General features: G+C 38.7%; 1 protein-coding gene, 1 long non-coding RNA gene and 1 pseudogene across 2 annotated transcripts in view; 1 reads left to right on the top strand and 2 right to left on the bottom strand.

The window, feature by feature from the left end:
• The window catches only part of LOC132105879 (guanine nucleotide-binding protein G(i) subunit alpha-1-like), a 28,753-nt gene extending 18,704 nt beyond the window's left edge, over positions 1-10,049 (bottom strand). The window contains exon 1 of the mRNA XM_059511361.1: positions 9,644-10,049. Coding sequence (XP_059367344.1) covers positions 9,644-9,761 — 118 coding nt within the window. The 5' untranslated portion in view covers positions 9,762-10,049. The remainder of the gene's footprint in view (positions 1-9,643) is intronic.
• LOC132105881 (uncharacterized) lies at positions 8,316-8,945 on the top strand. Its single transcript, XR_009424005.1, has 2 exons — positions 8,316-8,356; positions 8,392-8,945. It is a non-coding gene; the product is annotated as an uncharacterized LOC132105881 (long non-coding RNA).
• Positions 10,050-10,681: 632 nt separating the features above from the next.
• LOC132106301 (uncharacterized) lies at positions 10,682-13,593 on the bottom strand (annotated as a pseudogene).
• Between the last annotated feature and the right edge of the window lie 5,085 nt (positions 13,594-18,678).

Below are 18,678 nucleotides of genomic sequence, written 5' to 3'. Positions count from 1 at the left end.
CGTGACGTGCCAAAAACAATCTATATTTTCACTCACCCACACATACTCTATAACTGCTCTATAACAGTTAGTAACACTATACACTAACTTTGCAAAATTACCAAGCTGCAGCAGCTTTTCCATGACTGATAGGCTCTTCATTAAAGGAGATATTTAAGGGTATAGTGATGCATCACTGCAGTGTGTGTGTGATCAAGAGAGAGATGGTCTGAGGTTTACATGGTTTAGACATTAGTTCTGCTACATTAGGCCCATTCAGTTTGTTTTCACCTCCGTAGCTCCAAACACCACACACACACACACACACCTCCGTGAGACCAGCCGTCCAGCAATCAGCTAGTGTTATCACACACACACAAGCTCCAGGTTATGATCCGCAACTCACCCCACCCCGATCTCTATGGTGCGCAAACACTAGCCATTTCCTGCCAAAAGCTGCAAAAACAACATCTAATGAAAATCAACCCAAATACCAACTGGAAAAAAATCACTGGAGATTGGTGATAGACTGATATATATCAGCCAAAAAAAAAAAGAATCGTTCAGCATTTGGCTAATTTGATCTTTTCAGCCAAACTCATCCCCCAAAAGCTGTACTCACTTGGCTTCTGAACAGTATTAACAATTTTCTGTAAACATCCAGCCTTGTTAATGGACTAACCTTTGTTTTTTAAATAGGATAATGTGTGTTTTTTTCAAATATTTTGAGTACATTTTGAGAAAACACTGCCTAAATAAACTGATCATCACTAATCACCAGATTATATAATTCAACCTATATATTATAATTTTACAAATAAATTATAATAAACAGTCCACCTATTAATATTGCAAAACATTTTATTTGCATATTTTGTGATAACCAACTGAAAATGTGTTGCCATGCTCATTACATATATGTATATGTATATATATATATATTAGGGCTGGACGATTATTGCCTAAAATCAAAACCTCGATTAATTGAACATTTTACCTCGATTACGATTAATAAACGATTATTTTGTTTCTGTTTTATTTATTTTTTTGCCCTCATAGTCAGTGGCGGAGCTAGAGTTTTATACATGGGGTGGCCAAGGCTAATTCAGGAGGTCCATGACAGAAAATCAGTGTATGACTCCAACCTGGTATTAAAAAATGGGAATTATATAAATAATTGTATTTAACAAAGATGTTTTAAATTGATCAAAAGTGATGATAAAGACATTTATAATGTTACAAAAGATTTCTATTTCAGATAAATGCTGCTCTTCTGAACTTTCAGTTCATCAATGAAACCTGAAATAATTATACTCAGCTGTTTTCAACATGATAATAATTAAAATTACTTTTCTGAGCAGCAAATTTGAATATTAGCACGATTTCTGAAGGATCATGTGATTGGAGTAATGACGCAAAAATTCTGTTTTAAAAATCGCAGGAATAAATTACAAATTATTTGATAAATTATAAATATTCAAATAGAAAGTTATTTTAAATAGTAAACATTTCACAATATTACTGCTTTTGCCTTATTTTGGATCAAATAAATGCAGGCTTGGTGAGCAGAAGAGAATTCTTAAAAAAAAAAAGAAAAAACATTAAAACGTTTTTGACTGGTAACGTACACTATTTTTTCTAAATTGTTCTAAACTAAGCTTTACAGGGAACCCTAACAATTGTTTTGTATACAAATTTATATTAGACCATTTTCAACGTTATATATATACATTTTTATTAATTATAATAATAATAATAATAATAATAATAAAAAGCATTATGAGTAAATATATAAATGTAATTTTTGCATTACATTTTCTCACTAGTTTATGGACACTAGTGAGTGGATTTTCTGCTGTTAATATCTTCTAGCTGCTGTCTTTCCGCGGTTGAAACACTCGTTGAGTGATTACATAATACACAGTCAGTAAGTTGTAGTGTAACTTTCAACATGGATTCAACAAACCTGTGTAGCGAGAGCGCGTGCACGAGAGGCTGGAAACAGACGCGATGCTAGACCAGACGCGTCGCATCCTTGATTTCGCGGCTAAAATAAATGCTTCTTTATGGGGTGGCCTGTCAGATGTCTGCTCATAGTTCACTAACAAGGTTTGTACTGTAAATATGATTAACTATTAAAGGTGGGATATTTTTCCTATTGAAAGAGCGATCTGACATCATAGCTCACTATCAGCAGTTATTTTATCTATGCTCGTAACATTTCTTACAGGTTATTGCTCGTGTAATAGATAATTAACACAGTACCAGTATGAGTGATTGCGTGTGTGAATTAATCATACCGTCTCTATATTATTGTGAAGCTGTGTTGTAAATAGCCTAGCTCCTTCAAAGTAGAAAAATATGCTATAAGTTTTGAGATTCTAAGCTACTTTAGTGATAAATCACAGGACAGCGCTGACAACTAGTTTCTGCGTTCCTCTGTGTCCGCGATCTTCATAGCTACTGTTTATATGAGTGTTCGTGCCTCAATGCAGCTGCGCGAACATGGGAGCTCGATATAATAATACCCATCCAATCGTCTAATCACTGGAATGTCCAAACCATAAAGCAAATACAACTGACAAAGTTTAGTGAAGACGCAAGGCTCACGCACGCATACCATCACTATGTGTTGAACCAGCGTTCACCTCCGTGTTTTGTTTTTATGCCACTGACTGGACGGGGCAGAGTCATGTGGCTACACACGCAGTAGTATGCTTTTAAGTGGAAGTATTAACAGGATTAAAAAACCGAAATAACCGACATGGGAAAATTACGTCGGTTAGAGGTTCTGAATTTCGGTTTTGATTAATTTTCGATTAATCGTCCAGCCCTAATATATATATAAAATTTAACAGTGTCACTTTATTTTAAGTTTAAATTCTCACTAAGCAAACCGTTAACTCTGACTTTTGCCTCAATAAACTAATTAGCTACTAGTGTTGTCACGGTACTAAAATTTCAGTATTCGGTACCGATACCAGTGAAAATCCACGGTTCTCGGTACCAATTTCGGAACCAAAGCAAAACCCAAAAATATGCTAATTAAAAAAAAACTTTTTAGCACTAAAAATAACAAGTAAACAAGTTTCACCAATTCAATTTAATTTGTCTTTTAATTTATGAAATTTAAACACATTTTATTTCTGGTAAATAAAGGGGATTTTCTATTAAAATTAAAACATGTAAGAAATATTGTGATTTATTTCTTAAAAAAAATTAAGTTTTATAAATTTTTTCAACAGTAGTAGCAGTATCACATACATTATACTAAATAATAGTAATATTTCTAGCACAATGCCTTTATGTAAAAATTAACTTTTAGGCCTAATGAATGCATATTTGTCATTTTAACTGAACTTAAAACTGGTGGTGATGCTTAAGATATTTTTGGTCATTGATGGTTTCTGTAAAAAAAATAGTAATAGATCATATTAATTATTATTCATATTAATTATTATTAAAAGATAATACTACTACTAACTCTACTATCATACTAATGTATATCCAATGCACTATGAATTGATGAGCTGCTGGGTTCATGAATATTAATCACGTTGTCTGCGTTCGGTCAAACTGATTTGCTGAAATCAAAACAGGGAAGGTACTAAATCAGCGCCAGCCAATGAAATTGCCATTTGCGCATTAGCTCCGCCTACTACCGGAGAAACCGGTATGTCTTCTGCTTGTTCAAAAATGAATATGAATAATTCTAAATGAACTCCATTACAGGAAAAGACAATAAAGAATAGTTTACATATAGCGTGTCAATTCAGCGTGGTAAGACTCTCGCTCTCTCTCTCTTTTGCATGTGTGAGAAACTGAAAAGATCGCTTGATGGAGAGAGAACTCTGAAGCTCAGATGCTGAAATTAATGCAAGCATCATGCGCTTCAGTCTATGTAGTAAACAAACCCGCACGTCTCTGTCATTCATTAATTCACACAGAGACGCGCAGAACACGGATTCATATTTCAAGCAACATTTGCGGCTTAACATTTAAAGATACTGGTCCATATGGAGATTTGATTTGATTAATTTATGCTAACTTTGACAAATTCCATGACTGTCCATATTAAAATGTAAGTTTCATTTTCATGACTGGATTTTGAGATTCCGTCTTCGTTTTCTGCTTCGCGGAAATCATAGCGCTGAACCGGGTTTGAACGGGACCTCGGTACTACCGGTACTTAAAGAAACCTGGTACCGTCACATTTACATTTTTTTAGTACCGACTTGGTACCGAAGTACCGGGTCTTTTGACAACACTATTAGCTACTTATTAGGCTTGCAACTAACGATTATTTTGATAATCGATTAATCTGTCGATTATTTTTACGATTAATCGATTAATCGGTTTATGTACTTATATTTTTGTTTTTCCCATTTTTTCCACAAGTAAATTATTAATTAATGGTCTTTATCAATCAGCATAGATTTAAGAGATTTTAACCATTTTGCACTGTCATATCCTCATCAAAAATATACCTGGAGTTGTTTTATTGTGTTAGTAATCCTTTGTCGAACTCTTCTGCAATCAGAACACTGACCCATACTCTAGCAAATTTCACAAGGAGATTTCAAATAATGTTTTCACCATGGCAGTCCTTAGAGCTCCTAAAGTAGTTTAACATCCTGAACAAAGCTTATTAAGGAATCTTTCAGAACATATTTTCACGAAGAATAAGGATAAAACAGAATAAAATTGCAGTGCATTGTATTTTATTATTTACTGGGAAACAGCTTTATAGCTTTTGCTGTGAAATTGTAAACAATCCTTCAAAAAAAGTGCCAATGGCATGAAACCTGAATGGAACTCACAATTTAAAGTAAAATCCATCAGAAGGTTGTCCAGAAAAAAAAATAGGACACACACAAAAAACCTGCTGTGTGAAAAAGAGCAGTGAATACTTAGAAAAAAAAAGTGCATTTCAAATATCTACATTTACCTCTCTCATTCAGTCATAATTAGGCTGCACGACTGAATTTTGAACTGGTAAACGACAAACTGATCACAGAACATGTTTGTAAAGCTTTAAATGTTAACTGTTAAAAAGCAATGTTATCAGCTTTAACGACTAAACATTTGCAAACAACATTGTACTGGAGAATCTGCACAAATAAAAGTCTTAGGGGCCGTTCACAAATCGCGCCTAAAAACGCGTGGAAAACGCTAGGCACACCGCTTTCTCCTTCTTTCCAAAGCGCTCGCGCAGAAGCGCCCCTGAGGCGTCTGCCTTTGCTAAGCAACCATGACGTGCTCTCTCCTTGAAGACGCGGAAATTTCAGCAAAGGATAAATGGATTTGCAGCTCAAAAAAATCGCTTGCAGTAGCTCTGCTACTAAATTTATTTCAAAATGGAAATCCATATACAACTATGATCAGCTGTTCCTTTCATCTTGACTTAGCTTTTAACGTTGTTACTGGAAAGGATGAAGCTGATTGGTTAGTTCTTGTTACATGACCCGCGGTGCGGTTGCAGCATTCTGAAAAGTTTAAATGTTTTTAACTCGATGCGGTGCGGTGTTGAAAATAATGAACTTGAGCGCGCAAAAGACGCGATATGTGAACGTCCCCTTAAACAGTGCTGTAGTGCAGAGTTTACAGGTTACTCTTCTTTTTTAAAGGCTCAATGTAAAGTACTCCCACATCACGCTGAATGCTGCAGACATAGACATCATATGATGTCTATGGCTGCAGAGACGCTGCTCGGGAAGCACGTGACATAAAACAAGGCCAGCTATTAGCTATTCGCTACTTCTCCTGTTGTACTGTGTTTATGAGTTTGGAATTATCTTTAATACTTACTCTTTATTATTATTTTGTATTGTTTATCATTATTGTTAGGACCCCCTCGAAAATGAGATGGCACATCCTTGAAATAAAGAATACTGGCTGAGTAAAACCTCCGGTGGCTCATTACTGCCACACTTTGGTCACCGCAGATTTGAAATATGCACGAAATGAGCCGCTTACGGCGAATAAGTTATTTAGCAACGAATCGATGACTAAATTAGTTGACAACTATTTTAATAATCGATTTTAATCGATTAAATCGATTCGTTGTTTCAGCTCTACTACTTATTAATAGTTAGTAAGGTAGTTGTTAAGTTTAAATATTGGATAGGATTAGGGATGTAGAATATGATCATGCAGAATATGTGCTTTATAAGTACTAATATACAGCTAATATGTTCATAATAGGCATGCTAATAAGCAACTACAGTAGTTAATAGTGCAAACTGGTCCCTATTCTAAAGTGTTACCAATTTAATTATATTTTAGCTATTTTTTATTATGTGAGAAAGAATATTTAAAATATTCCACCAAAGAATGCAAACACTGACCAATCAGAATCAAATATTCCAAAGAGCTACATAATCTACAATATATTCACCAGTGACCATCTTATCTAGAGATGATTATTGACTCTAAAAGAAAATCATATTCGCTTCACCGCAAATCTTGTGCAAATGTGCAGTGTATGTATGATGAATTACTTTCATATAAATCTACAAGATTAACGGCATAAAAATCTCATATCTTGCTATGAATGAAAAAAATATAAAACGGCTCTTTTTTTCTAATGGATTAGATTTACAATATTATTGGATTGTATCACAGTTGAACCGATTACTGAAACGCTCATATTACAGCATTTTACGGCCAAACATTCGGCACGTTTAGCGATTGCTTCATCGTGTTAGTGTTCTGGCTGCTAAACCACGTCAGGTGTCAATGAACCCTAGCGAGATATTCACAGGCTTCACTACGACCCTGTGCCTGGTACGGTTGTGTTTGAGACAAACACATGAAGTCATCGAACCCTCCATGTGCTGGTCATTTCTGCAAACCAAACAGGCTCTCCATATTTAATGCTCTGAGAGATAGAGAGAGAGAGTGTGTGTGTGTGTGTGTGTGTGTGTGTGTTGGTTCCTTCCTTTCACCAGACTCCATTGGTGCCACTGTTATGGGTAATTTGAACACATTGAGTTTGTGTGTGTCTGTGTGCGTCTGCGTGTTGCCTGGAGATGAGTGACAGCTTTTGAGATACCATCTCGCTAACATCTCGGTGGAAACGGTGTGTATTGAGGTCAGGATGACTTCAGACATTAAATTACAGATGAATGCAACAAACACACACTGTGAAAAATGCAAATGATGTATCTGTTGTCTGGCGTCTGTGTGATATCTAGCCATCTATTTTGCCTTTTCACGCTCACTCAAGAATAGAAAACTATTATCTTGTAGCCCTCAAATACATCACACTACTATTTGCTGAATTATGTGTATTGTACAAAGAGATGAAAACAGATAAATGTTTCATTTAATTCAATTGTTTCTATTATGCTAGCCTGACTGTCATAAACCATACTGCTATTTTATCCCTGATTCATAAAAAGGCCTTTCAAAAAATTAATATTTTATAGCAGAAAACTAAAAAACTGCCCATAACAGTAAACAGCTTATTAATAAATGAGGGCTGGTGTTAGTATTTATAGGTCAGGATTAGGGTTGGATTGTTACAGACACAGACTACCAAGACTTTTTTTGTGAGTAGTTTAGAAAAATTATATATTTTATTAAAAAAATGTGTACCAGTTACAGCTACATTTTCAAATTCCACTTTTCTAACTTAAAGCAGAGCAGACGGCTCCTTATGCATTCGAATCGCTTTCACGTGTTTGTTTGTTCGTTTGACTTGAAGCATTGTGGCGCGCTTTGTTTTTTGGGGGGGGATTTATGTGCAGCCATTCTTCAAGTCAATCGAACAAACAAACACGTGCGCATATTTGCATCGCTTTGATCGTTCCCTCTAGATCTCACCTTCTCACACGCAGCCCCACGATTGGTCGATTATGTAAAATGCCTGCATGTTATTGGTCAAACTGCTCTGGATGTTTTAGGCATTATTAAAATCCTGGCTGGGACGTGTACCGTATGAACGGCGCATATGGTCACTCTATGGGTAGAGTTTGGAATTAGTTGGGATACACGGTTAGATTTAAGGGGACTGGTTAACTCTGGGTATGGATTAGGGTTTGCTACATGAGTCCAGAAGTCGCTCACAAATACACCACATTTAAACAAAAGACTTGCCTTCATCTGTCATGAACCATGATAGATGCTGTTAATCTCAAATGTTTATTTAATCTATCACATTTACATGTGTGACACCGCCACAAAATAAAGGAATAAGGTCAATTTCAGATGTTTAAATTAATTCAAACATTTCTAATAATGCATGGATAATTGTTTTGTTTTGTTAAGGTTATTTACATGTGTCTATATTATTTTTTTGTGGATGGGAGAAGGTGATATATTGAGTTGGAATATGAAGGAAGAAAAGGGGTGGCCATTTTGGGTTTTTTAAGGGGTGATGGCACATGGAGTGAGAGAGGGAGCTTGGAGAGGCTGACAAACAAACATGCTGGAAAGCGGCTTGCTCTGACGAGGGCCAGCGCCAATGGCTTTAAGATATATCAGGTCAGTGTTTGGAGGAATACTTGGATTGAGGAATTGAGGTCTAAATCTCAATGAACAAGGATGTTTTCTCGGAATGGGATCATTTGTGGATTATTTTTCCCTTTTCCTGGAGCCTTGCAGGTGGGGTCTAGAGATCCTTAAGAAGAGAACGTGGGTGAGACTGAACCAGTTTTTTTTGTCCTCTTTTACTCCTTCCTTTTTGTGGGGATTATAATATAATTTTTGGACTATTTCTTTGTTGTGGACTCTGATTGATGGTATTTGGATATCTGCACCTTGATAAGACTCTTGGACTGATATGCCTTTTTGGATTCAGATCAATCATGTAGCTCTCATTGTAGTGCTTATTGGGCTGTAAGGTTTAACAATGTTTCTGGAAGAATATATGTTAAGTAATACATGCTTTGATCATCAAAAGTATTATGGTTTGCACATCCTTTATTGAATTGATTGTGATTAAACTGTTTATATCAAGATTACCCCCCCCAAAAAAAAATAACTATTTGGTAACAATTGGACTTAAAGTAAGACAGGTTTAAATTGTTACACATGTGCTGATTTAAACACACTTTGTGACATTTCAGGAAACTCGCAGATGCATGAGACATCATGATCAAATCTACCATGATTTCACAATAAGAGCAGAATGAAGCAACAGGTCGCCATTGTCAGACCCCTCCCACATATACACCATCATCACAGGACTCTTCAAAAAATGCATTTCCGTCCATTCAAAGCTGTGCTTTTAGCTTCCCGTGCATCCCGTGGTGTGTGTATGGATCTGTTTTGAGTGCATTGCGACAGTTTTCTATGACAGCTCTGTTACTTTGTGGCCATTTAGCCTATTTGGGACGATCAATAACGCCTTCAGTCCAAATGTTTTGTTATTAATCATTTAAAATAATTCTGAACAAAGTAAACCGTTGACTATTTTGACGGTTATAAAACATATAAAGCAATATAAACATAATAAAACCATATAGTATACTATCAAGGGTTGAGTAGCCTAAAGGGTGGACATCAAAAGAGTAACCGTTACTACACAACCAAACTCCCAGTCACTTTTTTTAACTGTAACTACAGCGTAATACAGTTTTAGTGACTGTGTAATGCGGTTATAACAAAGAAACGGGACAGTTTGGGTCTCTCATATCTATATTGTTGAATTGTCTCTTACCGAGCAGCAGGAGTTTGACCTCTCTGGCCGCTTTCTCTCCGTCGTCTCTCAGGTTTCTGTCGATCATTTTACTCCTCTCCATCGCCGCCTTGTCCTCCGTGCTTAACGTGCAGCCCATCCTCGCGACGATCCGAACCGTTTAAATCAACATGCACCAGCTCTCTCTCCGGGAAACCACACGCCCTTCTTTAGACACGAAAACCAAAAACCGAGCGCAAAAGAGGGTCTTGAAAATCAAAAGACAGAGAATAAGGTCTGGATCTTGCCTCGTTTGAGCAAGACTGCTCCGTTCGCCCCCGTTATTTCACCGTGAATCCCTTCAAAGGGATGAAAAAAGGTCCGTAACGTTAAACGCGTCGCGATCCGCTCCCCAGTTCACGGGCACGCGCAGCTTCCTGTTCGCGACTTCGCGTGCATGCAGGCGCGTTCGCGTGTCGAGGCGGGGCCGCGCGCTTGGCCTCAGCATCAGCAGTAAATGACATGAATGATCCGGGCATCTCTTGGTGCCAGCGAACTGCTGCTTTGCTCTTCTGGCCTGAGTCCAGTTTCAAACAGACTCGTAGGATGAATGGGAGCTATTGAATTCTTTTTTGGAGGGGTTATCCTAAACAGTCAAACAAAAATGTATTCAGACACCTTCAACATTTCTCACATCATCACAGTTAGTTTGCTATAGTTTAGGAAATGGTAATAAAATATGACAAGAACTTAATCTTGATAATGTCAGATAGCTTTGATAGAAAAGTATTTAATAAATTAGGATGAAGAATTTCTGGGTATAATATGTCACAGATTACTGTATTTTGATATCCACACTTGTGTGGTGATGTGTTTTTGTTAAATGTGAGCCAAAATCATCACAATTAAACGAACCAAAGACTTAAACTACTTCAGTCTGTGTGCACTGAATTTATTTAATACACGAGTTTCACAATTTGAATTACATTTCTGTCTATGCAAGAAACATCTCATGGATGCACTGGGACACATCTTCAGTGATGTATCCTGGGATCATTGGGTGTTTCGGGTCTCGCAACATCATACACCCTCGCCCAGGCGACCCAGCCGGGGTTGATCAAGCCCCGACTTGCGTCCCAGTAGCAGACCACGGATCAGCCCTCTTAATCCAAAGCCACCTTGTAGCTTTTTCTGCGGCTTCGCTTGCAGATTGAATGGCCCTCTTCTTGGCCGCCCCTGTCAGACCCAAACGGCTAAGGACTTTGCAAAGTGAACGCCCTGCAAAGCCTCTACAGCCGACTTCTATAGGCTCATAGAAGATTTTCTAGCCTCTCTCCCTGCACTCCTCCACCAGTTCCTGGTACTTAGCGCATTTCCTCTCATTGGCTTCCTCAATACGCTCTTCCCATGGCACCGTAAGTTCCAGCATGATCAGATGTTTTGAAGCCTCGGAAGTAATTATCATGTCTGGGCGGAGACTTGTGGTTGCAATATGCTGAGGGAACCTCAGCTGTCTTCCAAGGTCAACCTGCAGCTGCCAGTCAGAGGCTTTGTGGAGGAGGCCTGTTGTTAATTGTGGACGCGCCAGGGGTTTCTCTCCAGCTTTGATGAAGAGGACTGCCTTCTTTGGAGCATGATGGTGTTTGCTGGTGCTAATGGCTGAGGCTACACTCTCAGCAATTGCCTTAAGCACCTGGTCGTGGCGCCAGCGATAGCGACCATCTGCCAGAGCCTTCGGGCAGCTGCTGAGGAGATGTTCTAGGGAGCCTCTTCCAGAGCAAAGAAGGCAGAAAGGTGTTTCACTCTTCCCCCAGACATGGAGGTTCGCTGGGCTTGGCAGGGCATCGTAGACTGCTTGTACCAGGAAACGGACCCGATGGAAATCTGCCTGCAAGATGTTTGCCCAGGTAATCCTGCGCTGCAGTGTACTCTCCCACCTTGTCCATGCTCCCTGCTGCCAGAGTCCCACAACCCTGCTCACTCGCTCTTCCTCTACGCATGCTCGGACCTCTTCCTGGAGTAGATGGTGTCTTTCCTTGCCACAGACCTGGCTGACCAAAGTCTTCGGGATGTAGCCCTAGCCCACTCTGCCTGTTGCCACGGTGCCCACCAATGCCTTTTGTCTTAGGCGTGACTCTGCCACCTCCACTGCTTTCCCAGCCTTCCACTTCCTTCCTGTCCTCACCTCAATGCCGGCTGATGACACTTTGCAGTCTCTGGAATCCCTGTACTGTAGGACTTCTCTGGTGCGTACCACCATAAATTCTTCAGTGAGCCCCTTGAAGGGCAGCTGCAGGATGTTACTTGTCCCATACAGTGCAGCGCTGGTAAGACTGCGTGGAAGCCCTAGCCACTTCCGAAGAAAGCCACTGATCTTCCTCTCTAGGGACTCAACTGTTGTCATCGGGACTGCATAGACCAGCAGGGGCCACAGAGCTCGGGGCAGGATGGAATGCTGGTAGATCCAGGCTTTAAATCTACCAGGCAGACCGGACTTATCAACCTTGGTGAGCCAAGCTCCAAGTTCTTTGTTGAACTTCTGGATGGCGGCAGAGCCTTTTAGGCTGGAGTCAAAAAGCCTTCCCAAACTCTTGACGGGTTGCTCTGTGATGGTTGGTATGACAGCTCCTGAGATGGAAAAACGGAACTTGTCAATCACTTTCCCCCTCTTCAGCACCATGGACCTTGACTTGGAGGGCTTGAAACTCATCCTTGCCCAGGTGATGAGTCTCTCAAGTCCTTGTAGGATCCACCTGCTCCCTGGGACTGATGTTGTTGTAATGGTCAGGTCATCCATATAGGCTCTTACAGGGGGCTGTCGTATACCTGACTTGGTTAGGGGTCCCCTACATTCCACCTCGGCTGACTTCACCAACATGTTCATGGCAAGAGCGAAAAGAATAACAGAGATGATGCAGCCTGTTATTATTCCTTTTCCAATGCGATGCCAGTCTGATGTTTCTGACCCTGAAGTGACCCGCATCCTGAAATTATTGTAGTAATCCAGGATCAGATCCTTGATCTTACTGGGAACATGATGGAGGTGTAGAGCGAGCTCGACCAGTTTGTGCGGTATGGACCCATAGGCGTTGGCCAGGTCCAACCACAGGACAGCTAGGTCGCCTCTGTTCTCATGGGCCTCTCTGATGAGCTGTGTAACAACACCAGTGTGTTCCATGCAGCCAGGAGCTCCAGGAATCCCCCCTTCTGCACTGAGGGATCAATGTAATTGTTCTTGAGGAGGAACTCTGTCAGTCTTCGTGAAACGATGCTGAAAAACACCTTTCCTTCAACACTCAGTAATGAAATGGTTCGAAACTGGTTGATGTTTTTTGAGTTCTCTTTGGGGATCCACACTCCCTTAGCCCACCTCCACCTCCAATCACCTTCAAGATCTTCCACAGGTGCCGTAGGAGCTCTGGGCAGCGCTTGTAGACCAAATAAGGTACTCCACTGGGGCCTGGAGTAGATGCTGAGCGAGCTGCCTTGATGATCTCCTCAACATCCTTCAAACTTGGCTCCCTCAGGTTGAACTCTGTTGTTGGGGGGCCGGGGCTGATGAGAGCTTTGTTGAGCTCCAGCTCTTGCTCTCTAAGTGGATCGCTCACTGTATCCTGGAGGAAGCGATTCACTTCCTCTGTAGAACACTCAAGCCGGCCACTGCGCTTGTCCCTGAGCAGTTGTTTTGTGAAGCCAAAGGGATTGGCGATGAAGGCCACTCGCTTCCTGGCTCTCTCTCTTCCCCGTCTCCGGTGCCACTCTGCTCTGCGGAGGATCATCAGCTTCTTCCGCAGGATGTTTTGCAGCTCTGCTAATGGTCGCTTCTCCTCAGCAGTAGCTTTCTTGTACTGTTTCTTGAGAGTACGAAGTTCCTGACGCAGGTGATGTATCTTGGTGGCCCTGCGGTTCATGATGTAGGAAGGGGGCTTGGTTTTTCCCTTCTCTACCTGCCCAAATCTTTCTGAGGCATAACTGAAGATGATGATAGTCATCGTTTGGAGTCGGCTGTCAGCATCTCCTTTGGCTGTGGCTTGGATGATTTTGGACACATCCTCGTCAAACTGCAGCCACTCACTCCGTTTGCTGGCTGGGGGCCATTTAATCCGCTGCTGCGGAACTACTCTGCTGGGATCGGGAGGCTCTGGTACATGGAGGGACTGGGCTCTGTGGGTTGCCTCCTGGCCGGGCTCCTCCTGCGTCTCACCAGGTTCAGGACCTGTGCGTTGCACCTCACTCTCCCGCTCCAAACATTTCATTCTGGCCTGGTGGATTCTTAGGCCACGATGACCCTTGCACAGCTTTCCGCAAATGCATGTCACGTTCGTCGTCTGTCCGTTTGCATGGGTTGTTAACCTTTGGTCCGTCCGATTGGAGATCTCATCCTCCCCCCCTCTCGGGATCTCCTGGGGGTATCTTTCTGAAGGGCTTTCCGTAGCTTGTTTGGGTTCTTTCTCGCGAAAGACTCAGGCTGGGGTGCTAACCCATACTGACCCAGGTGCCGGCTTTCCGTGCCGTCAACTGTCTCTCCAGTCGTCGACCAAACTATTCTTGGTTGTCACCTAGTCTATTCCTAGGGGTCACTGGCTGAGCCAGACCTTAACTATGCAAGAAACATCTCATGGATGCACTGGGACACATCTTCAGTGATGTATCCTGGGATCATTGGGTGTTTCGGGTCTCGCAATAAATAAACGACATTCTAATTCATTGTGAAGCATCTGTGTGTGTGTGTGTGTGTGTGTGTGTGTATATATATATATATATATATATACATACATACAGTTGCAATCAAAAGACTGCAGTACTTTACAAATACAAGCTTTTCTGAAGATCCAGGATAAAATAAAAATTGCATCTATAACAGTTCACTGGCATATTAAAAGTGATATTGTCAATATATAATGTAATATTTTTGAGTTATAAGATTTTTTAATTATACTGCTATTTCATAATTATTCAACCCCTATTCAACATTGCTGTTTTTAAATCACTTATTTGCATGGTGGGGAATAAAACAGTCTCAAAACACAATTAAGCCTTAAGAAACTCTATTAAAAACAGAATTAGCTTGAGCTGTTACACATACAGTTAGCGGTATGTCTGCTGCAAAACAGGCAAAGGTCATAAACAGAAGAACACCATCTCCACCATCAAACTTGGAGGTGGATCCCAAAGTACACATCCAAAATCTACTTCTGCTTGGTTCAGAGATCAGTCTTGGAATGTACTTGAGTGACCTGTTCAGTCTCCAGGCTTAATTCTCATTGCAAATATCTGGTTGAATTTGAAGAAAGCAGTGGCAATGTGAAAACCAAAGATTATCAGTGATCTGGAAGCTTTTTCAAGCGAGGAATGGGCCGAGACTGTAGTAGATAGGTGACAGAAGCTTCTGAACACTTACAGACAGCGCTTATTGGTGATTTTAAAGAATAAAATATTCTGCACACGGGGGTTGAATAATTTTGAACATGAATGTTTAGAGCCAATTTGAATTTTATCATGATTCATCAATGTTCCATTCTCAGAATCACTCAAAAGTGTATTAACAAACTTTCTCTAATACTTTACTGATGCCTTTGTTGAATTGATTTCATAAAATTTTGTTCTCCGCAGCAAAACGTCTTGCAGGTCAATAATTTTGATTGCAACTGCATATATATCAAAAATGATATCTGGTGTCTGAATAATTACATTTTGGTTTGACTATGTCAAAATTAGTTGTATTATGTTTTTGTATTAAGTAAATATCTTGGCTGAACTCATGTTAAACTGTCTTAATTACTTTAAACCTGCCATAATAGTTACTTGTTTAGCTTAATATTTTCAAGCAAAAGATTCCTTAAATTGTTTCTAGCCAAACAGCGACATGGTTTTAAATGATCCAATATTTAGTGCTTCATCATATCTTTTCTCATGCCATTGAGAGTTATGCTACATGTCTTAACCCTATAAAGCCTACAGGTATATTATAATTGGTCAATAATCGATCAATTGATCAATTATTGATTAATTATATATATACTATATATATATATATATATATAAACATCTGGCTTTTGAGTAACATTTTTTATTGCATTACATTTCATTATACTTTTTGCCAATAAAAACACAATAATTGCTCAGTTTGTATGTTTGAATGTTTATTTTTACTTCCTGAGTGTAAGCTCCACATTCTCATGTGGGCCATAAAAGCCTGATATATCAAATACAATACAAAACAAAACACACATTTGTAAACTTTCAATTAACAAGCTAAGATTCAATAAACTGTTCCATTTCAAAGTCTTTGATCTTTCTGACTACTATTTATTTGTATGTCAGGGTTTATGGAGTAACAACATCACATAAACACTCATCAAACACACACACAAACAAAATACAATAACTTAAATCTATTTCAAATCAGGCCTCCAGACTTAATACGTGAAACACAACAAGGGTGACAGTAATCAAACTGACAAGTGGAATGTAAACTAAATGTGACAACTAAATCAACAACAGTGTAAATAAAAGCGTTAATTTGTCAAACAATGCACCCATAATAATTATTCATGCACCAGTGCATGCAGGGAAGAAGGTAAATGGGACCAAATCACAAAACCCTTTTTGTAAGCCTCTTTGAGCTAGAAAATTAAAACTTACCTGCTCTTCTTTAAAAATGATATTATATCTTCAAATGAGTAGATTTGCTTGAAATATTATAACTTATAGTCATTTTGTTTAAATACATCAATAAAGCAAATATTTGTTATTTTGTTGTTGTTGTTTTTCATTCCTTTCATGAAATATGTGAAATATTCGTGAAAATTTGAAATATTGTGTTTAATATTGTGAAATATTGGCAGCTGTTGCTGTAAGCTGTTAAAATATATTAACAAAGCAAACTTTGTACTTTTTAAATGAATACATTAATTTAAGAATTAAGTAATTTTATGCATGTTCTTGCATGCATGTTTATGCATTTTATTATGCATGCTCATGTGCTTGTTTACTGGATTTTCTATTCTATTCTATTCTATTCATCTCAGTGTCCCAGTTGTGTCTTCTCAGGTTCATGAGTTTGTCCTAGATCCATCACAGATGCCAGTTGCACAGTGGACCATATGTTCCAAGGTCAAATGAACTGTGACCACATCTCACTGCAACATCAACACTGCTGACAATCCTGCATAGCTTGCAGAAAGAGCCTCAAAAATCATTACACCATCACTCCTCGTTCAAGGATCAGCCATTTAATATGCAAGCATGACTGTCTGTGAGGTTAAAGCAGATCAATTTGGCAGTGACCTCAGACCTTACAGTTGCTTTGAGCTGCTGGGAAAACACAACTGCCTTGAGTGAGCATTTGCATTGGATCTCCAAGGGTTACAACACTGTACCCACACATTTACATGTCACATGAGGCTATTACAGCTTGTATGCAAAGTGTGTGTGACTGTCTGCGACAGTTCAGTGAGGACATGAGGCAGGTGATAATAAAAATAACTGAACTGAACATAACAATGTGTTACTTAGAGAGTTAAACTTGTTTTGGTAACTTTTGTCAATTTAGCTAGTATTTTTAAGAAAAACATGCCACATTTTCAAAGAAAAACATTTTTGTCTATCAAAAAATAAGTCTATCAGAACTGTGATTGACACTGTATTTGGCAATGTTTTACAGAATATGACACTTTACAACCCCTTTTATTTGTTGTTATTATATTAGTTAACATAAACTAACAATGACCAGTACTTCTACAGAATTTATTAATCTCAGATAATGTAAATTTCAGCATTAACTAATACATTTTTAAAAACAAATTCACATCAATGCACTAACATGAAAAATATAAAATTTTAGCTTATTTTTAACTTACATTATCAAATATGTATTGATAACATTAACAAATGAGATCTTGTTTTAAAGAGTCAGCATTAAAAAAAATTAATAATATTTTATAAATGTATTCATAAATAATCTTTCATAAATGGGTAAAATATAATTAGCATATCTCAACAATCGTGACAGCCAACGAATGTAGTTTTATTTATTTATAAATAAATAGATAAATAATGCCGCTATACATGCTGGGAAGTAAACTCTAGCAATAATAGTTCTGTGGACACTAATAAAGTTATTCTATAAATAAATCAAATATTAGCTACTGTAATACAGACAGATAGGTCATTTTGTTTTGCATTGTGATTCTGAAAACTGCAATAATTCCTGAACCTGTTTACTGTGACGTCACGCTGCAGACCTACTGTTTTATGGCAATTTTGTACAACTTGCCAGCAACCTCCAGTAGTTGAAGACTGACCTCTAGTGCCCTGTCAATATAAACTTGCGTTGACTGTCCTGATTAATTCGCAGACGCAGTTGCATGGAGTTCAGATAAAAGGGTTGCATGGTAAAGGTTCATCCTAATTTCTTTTGCACGATTTCAAAATAAAGAAGAGATGTATATATGTTTATATTTACATTTAGATGTATGTGTTTTATTTTTCTAATTAAATTCAAGCTGCCCGTTTTTATGTGTATTCCTGAAAGGACCCCAAGAATCCCAAATGTACAGTAACTACAGTTACTTTGTCTTTATTCACTCTGACAGCCAAAAAACATCAACAAGAAACATCAACACACTGCAGTCTTACAGACAAACTGAAACCCATGAACACTAGAGGACAGTAAAAGCTAAAAATCCACTCTGATAATACTAGGCTACTTAGAGAAGACACTGAAAACCAACTCTCTCTTTATAACACACACACATGTGAGAGAGCGCACACATGTGAGAGGGGAAGTAATTACAATACGAGATATAAAATGTAGTCCACTAATGCAGCATAACAATAACTAGTAATAAAAACATTTTTTGTATATGTCCATTATCTAAGCTATACTTCCACTGCTGCTTATAAATATAAGAGCATTTTAAATGTCAGTGAACATATTTGTATTTATTGCACGATATGAAGTGCTTCATTGTTATCGGTCTTTGGGAAATTCAGTGGTCTGATATTCAATTTTCTATTTAAAATTTTATGTGTATCCCCCCCTTAAATGGTTGTCTGGATTGCTTGGATTGCTC

The sequence above is a fragment of the Carassius carassius genome, chromosome 26, assembly GCF_963082965.1.
Source record: "Carassius carassius chromosome 26, fCarCar2.1, whole genome shotgun sequence".
Lineage (NCBI taxonomy): Eukaryota > Metazoa > Chordata > Actinopteri > Cypriniformes > Cyprinidae > Carassius > Carassius carassius.
Note: the sequence above shows the minus strand (reverse complement) of the source record. Positions and strands in the feature narration are given on the sequence as shown.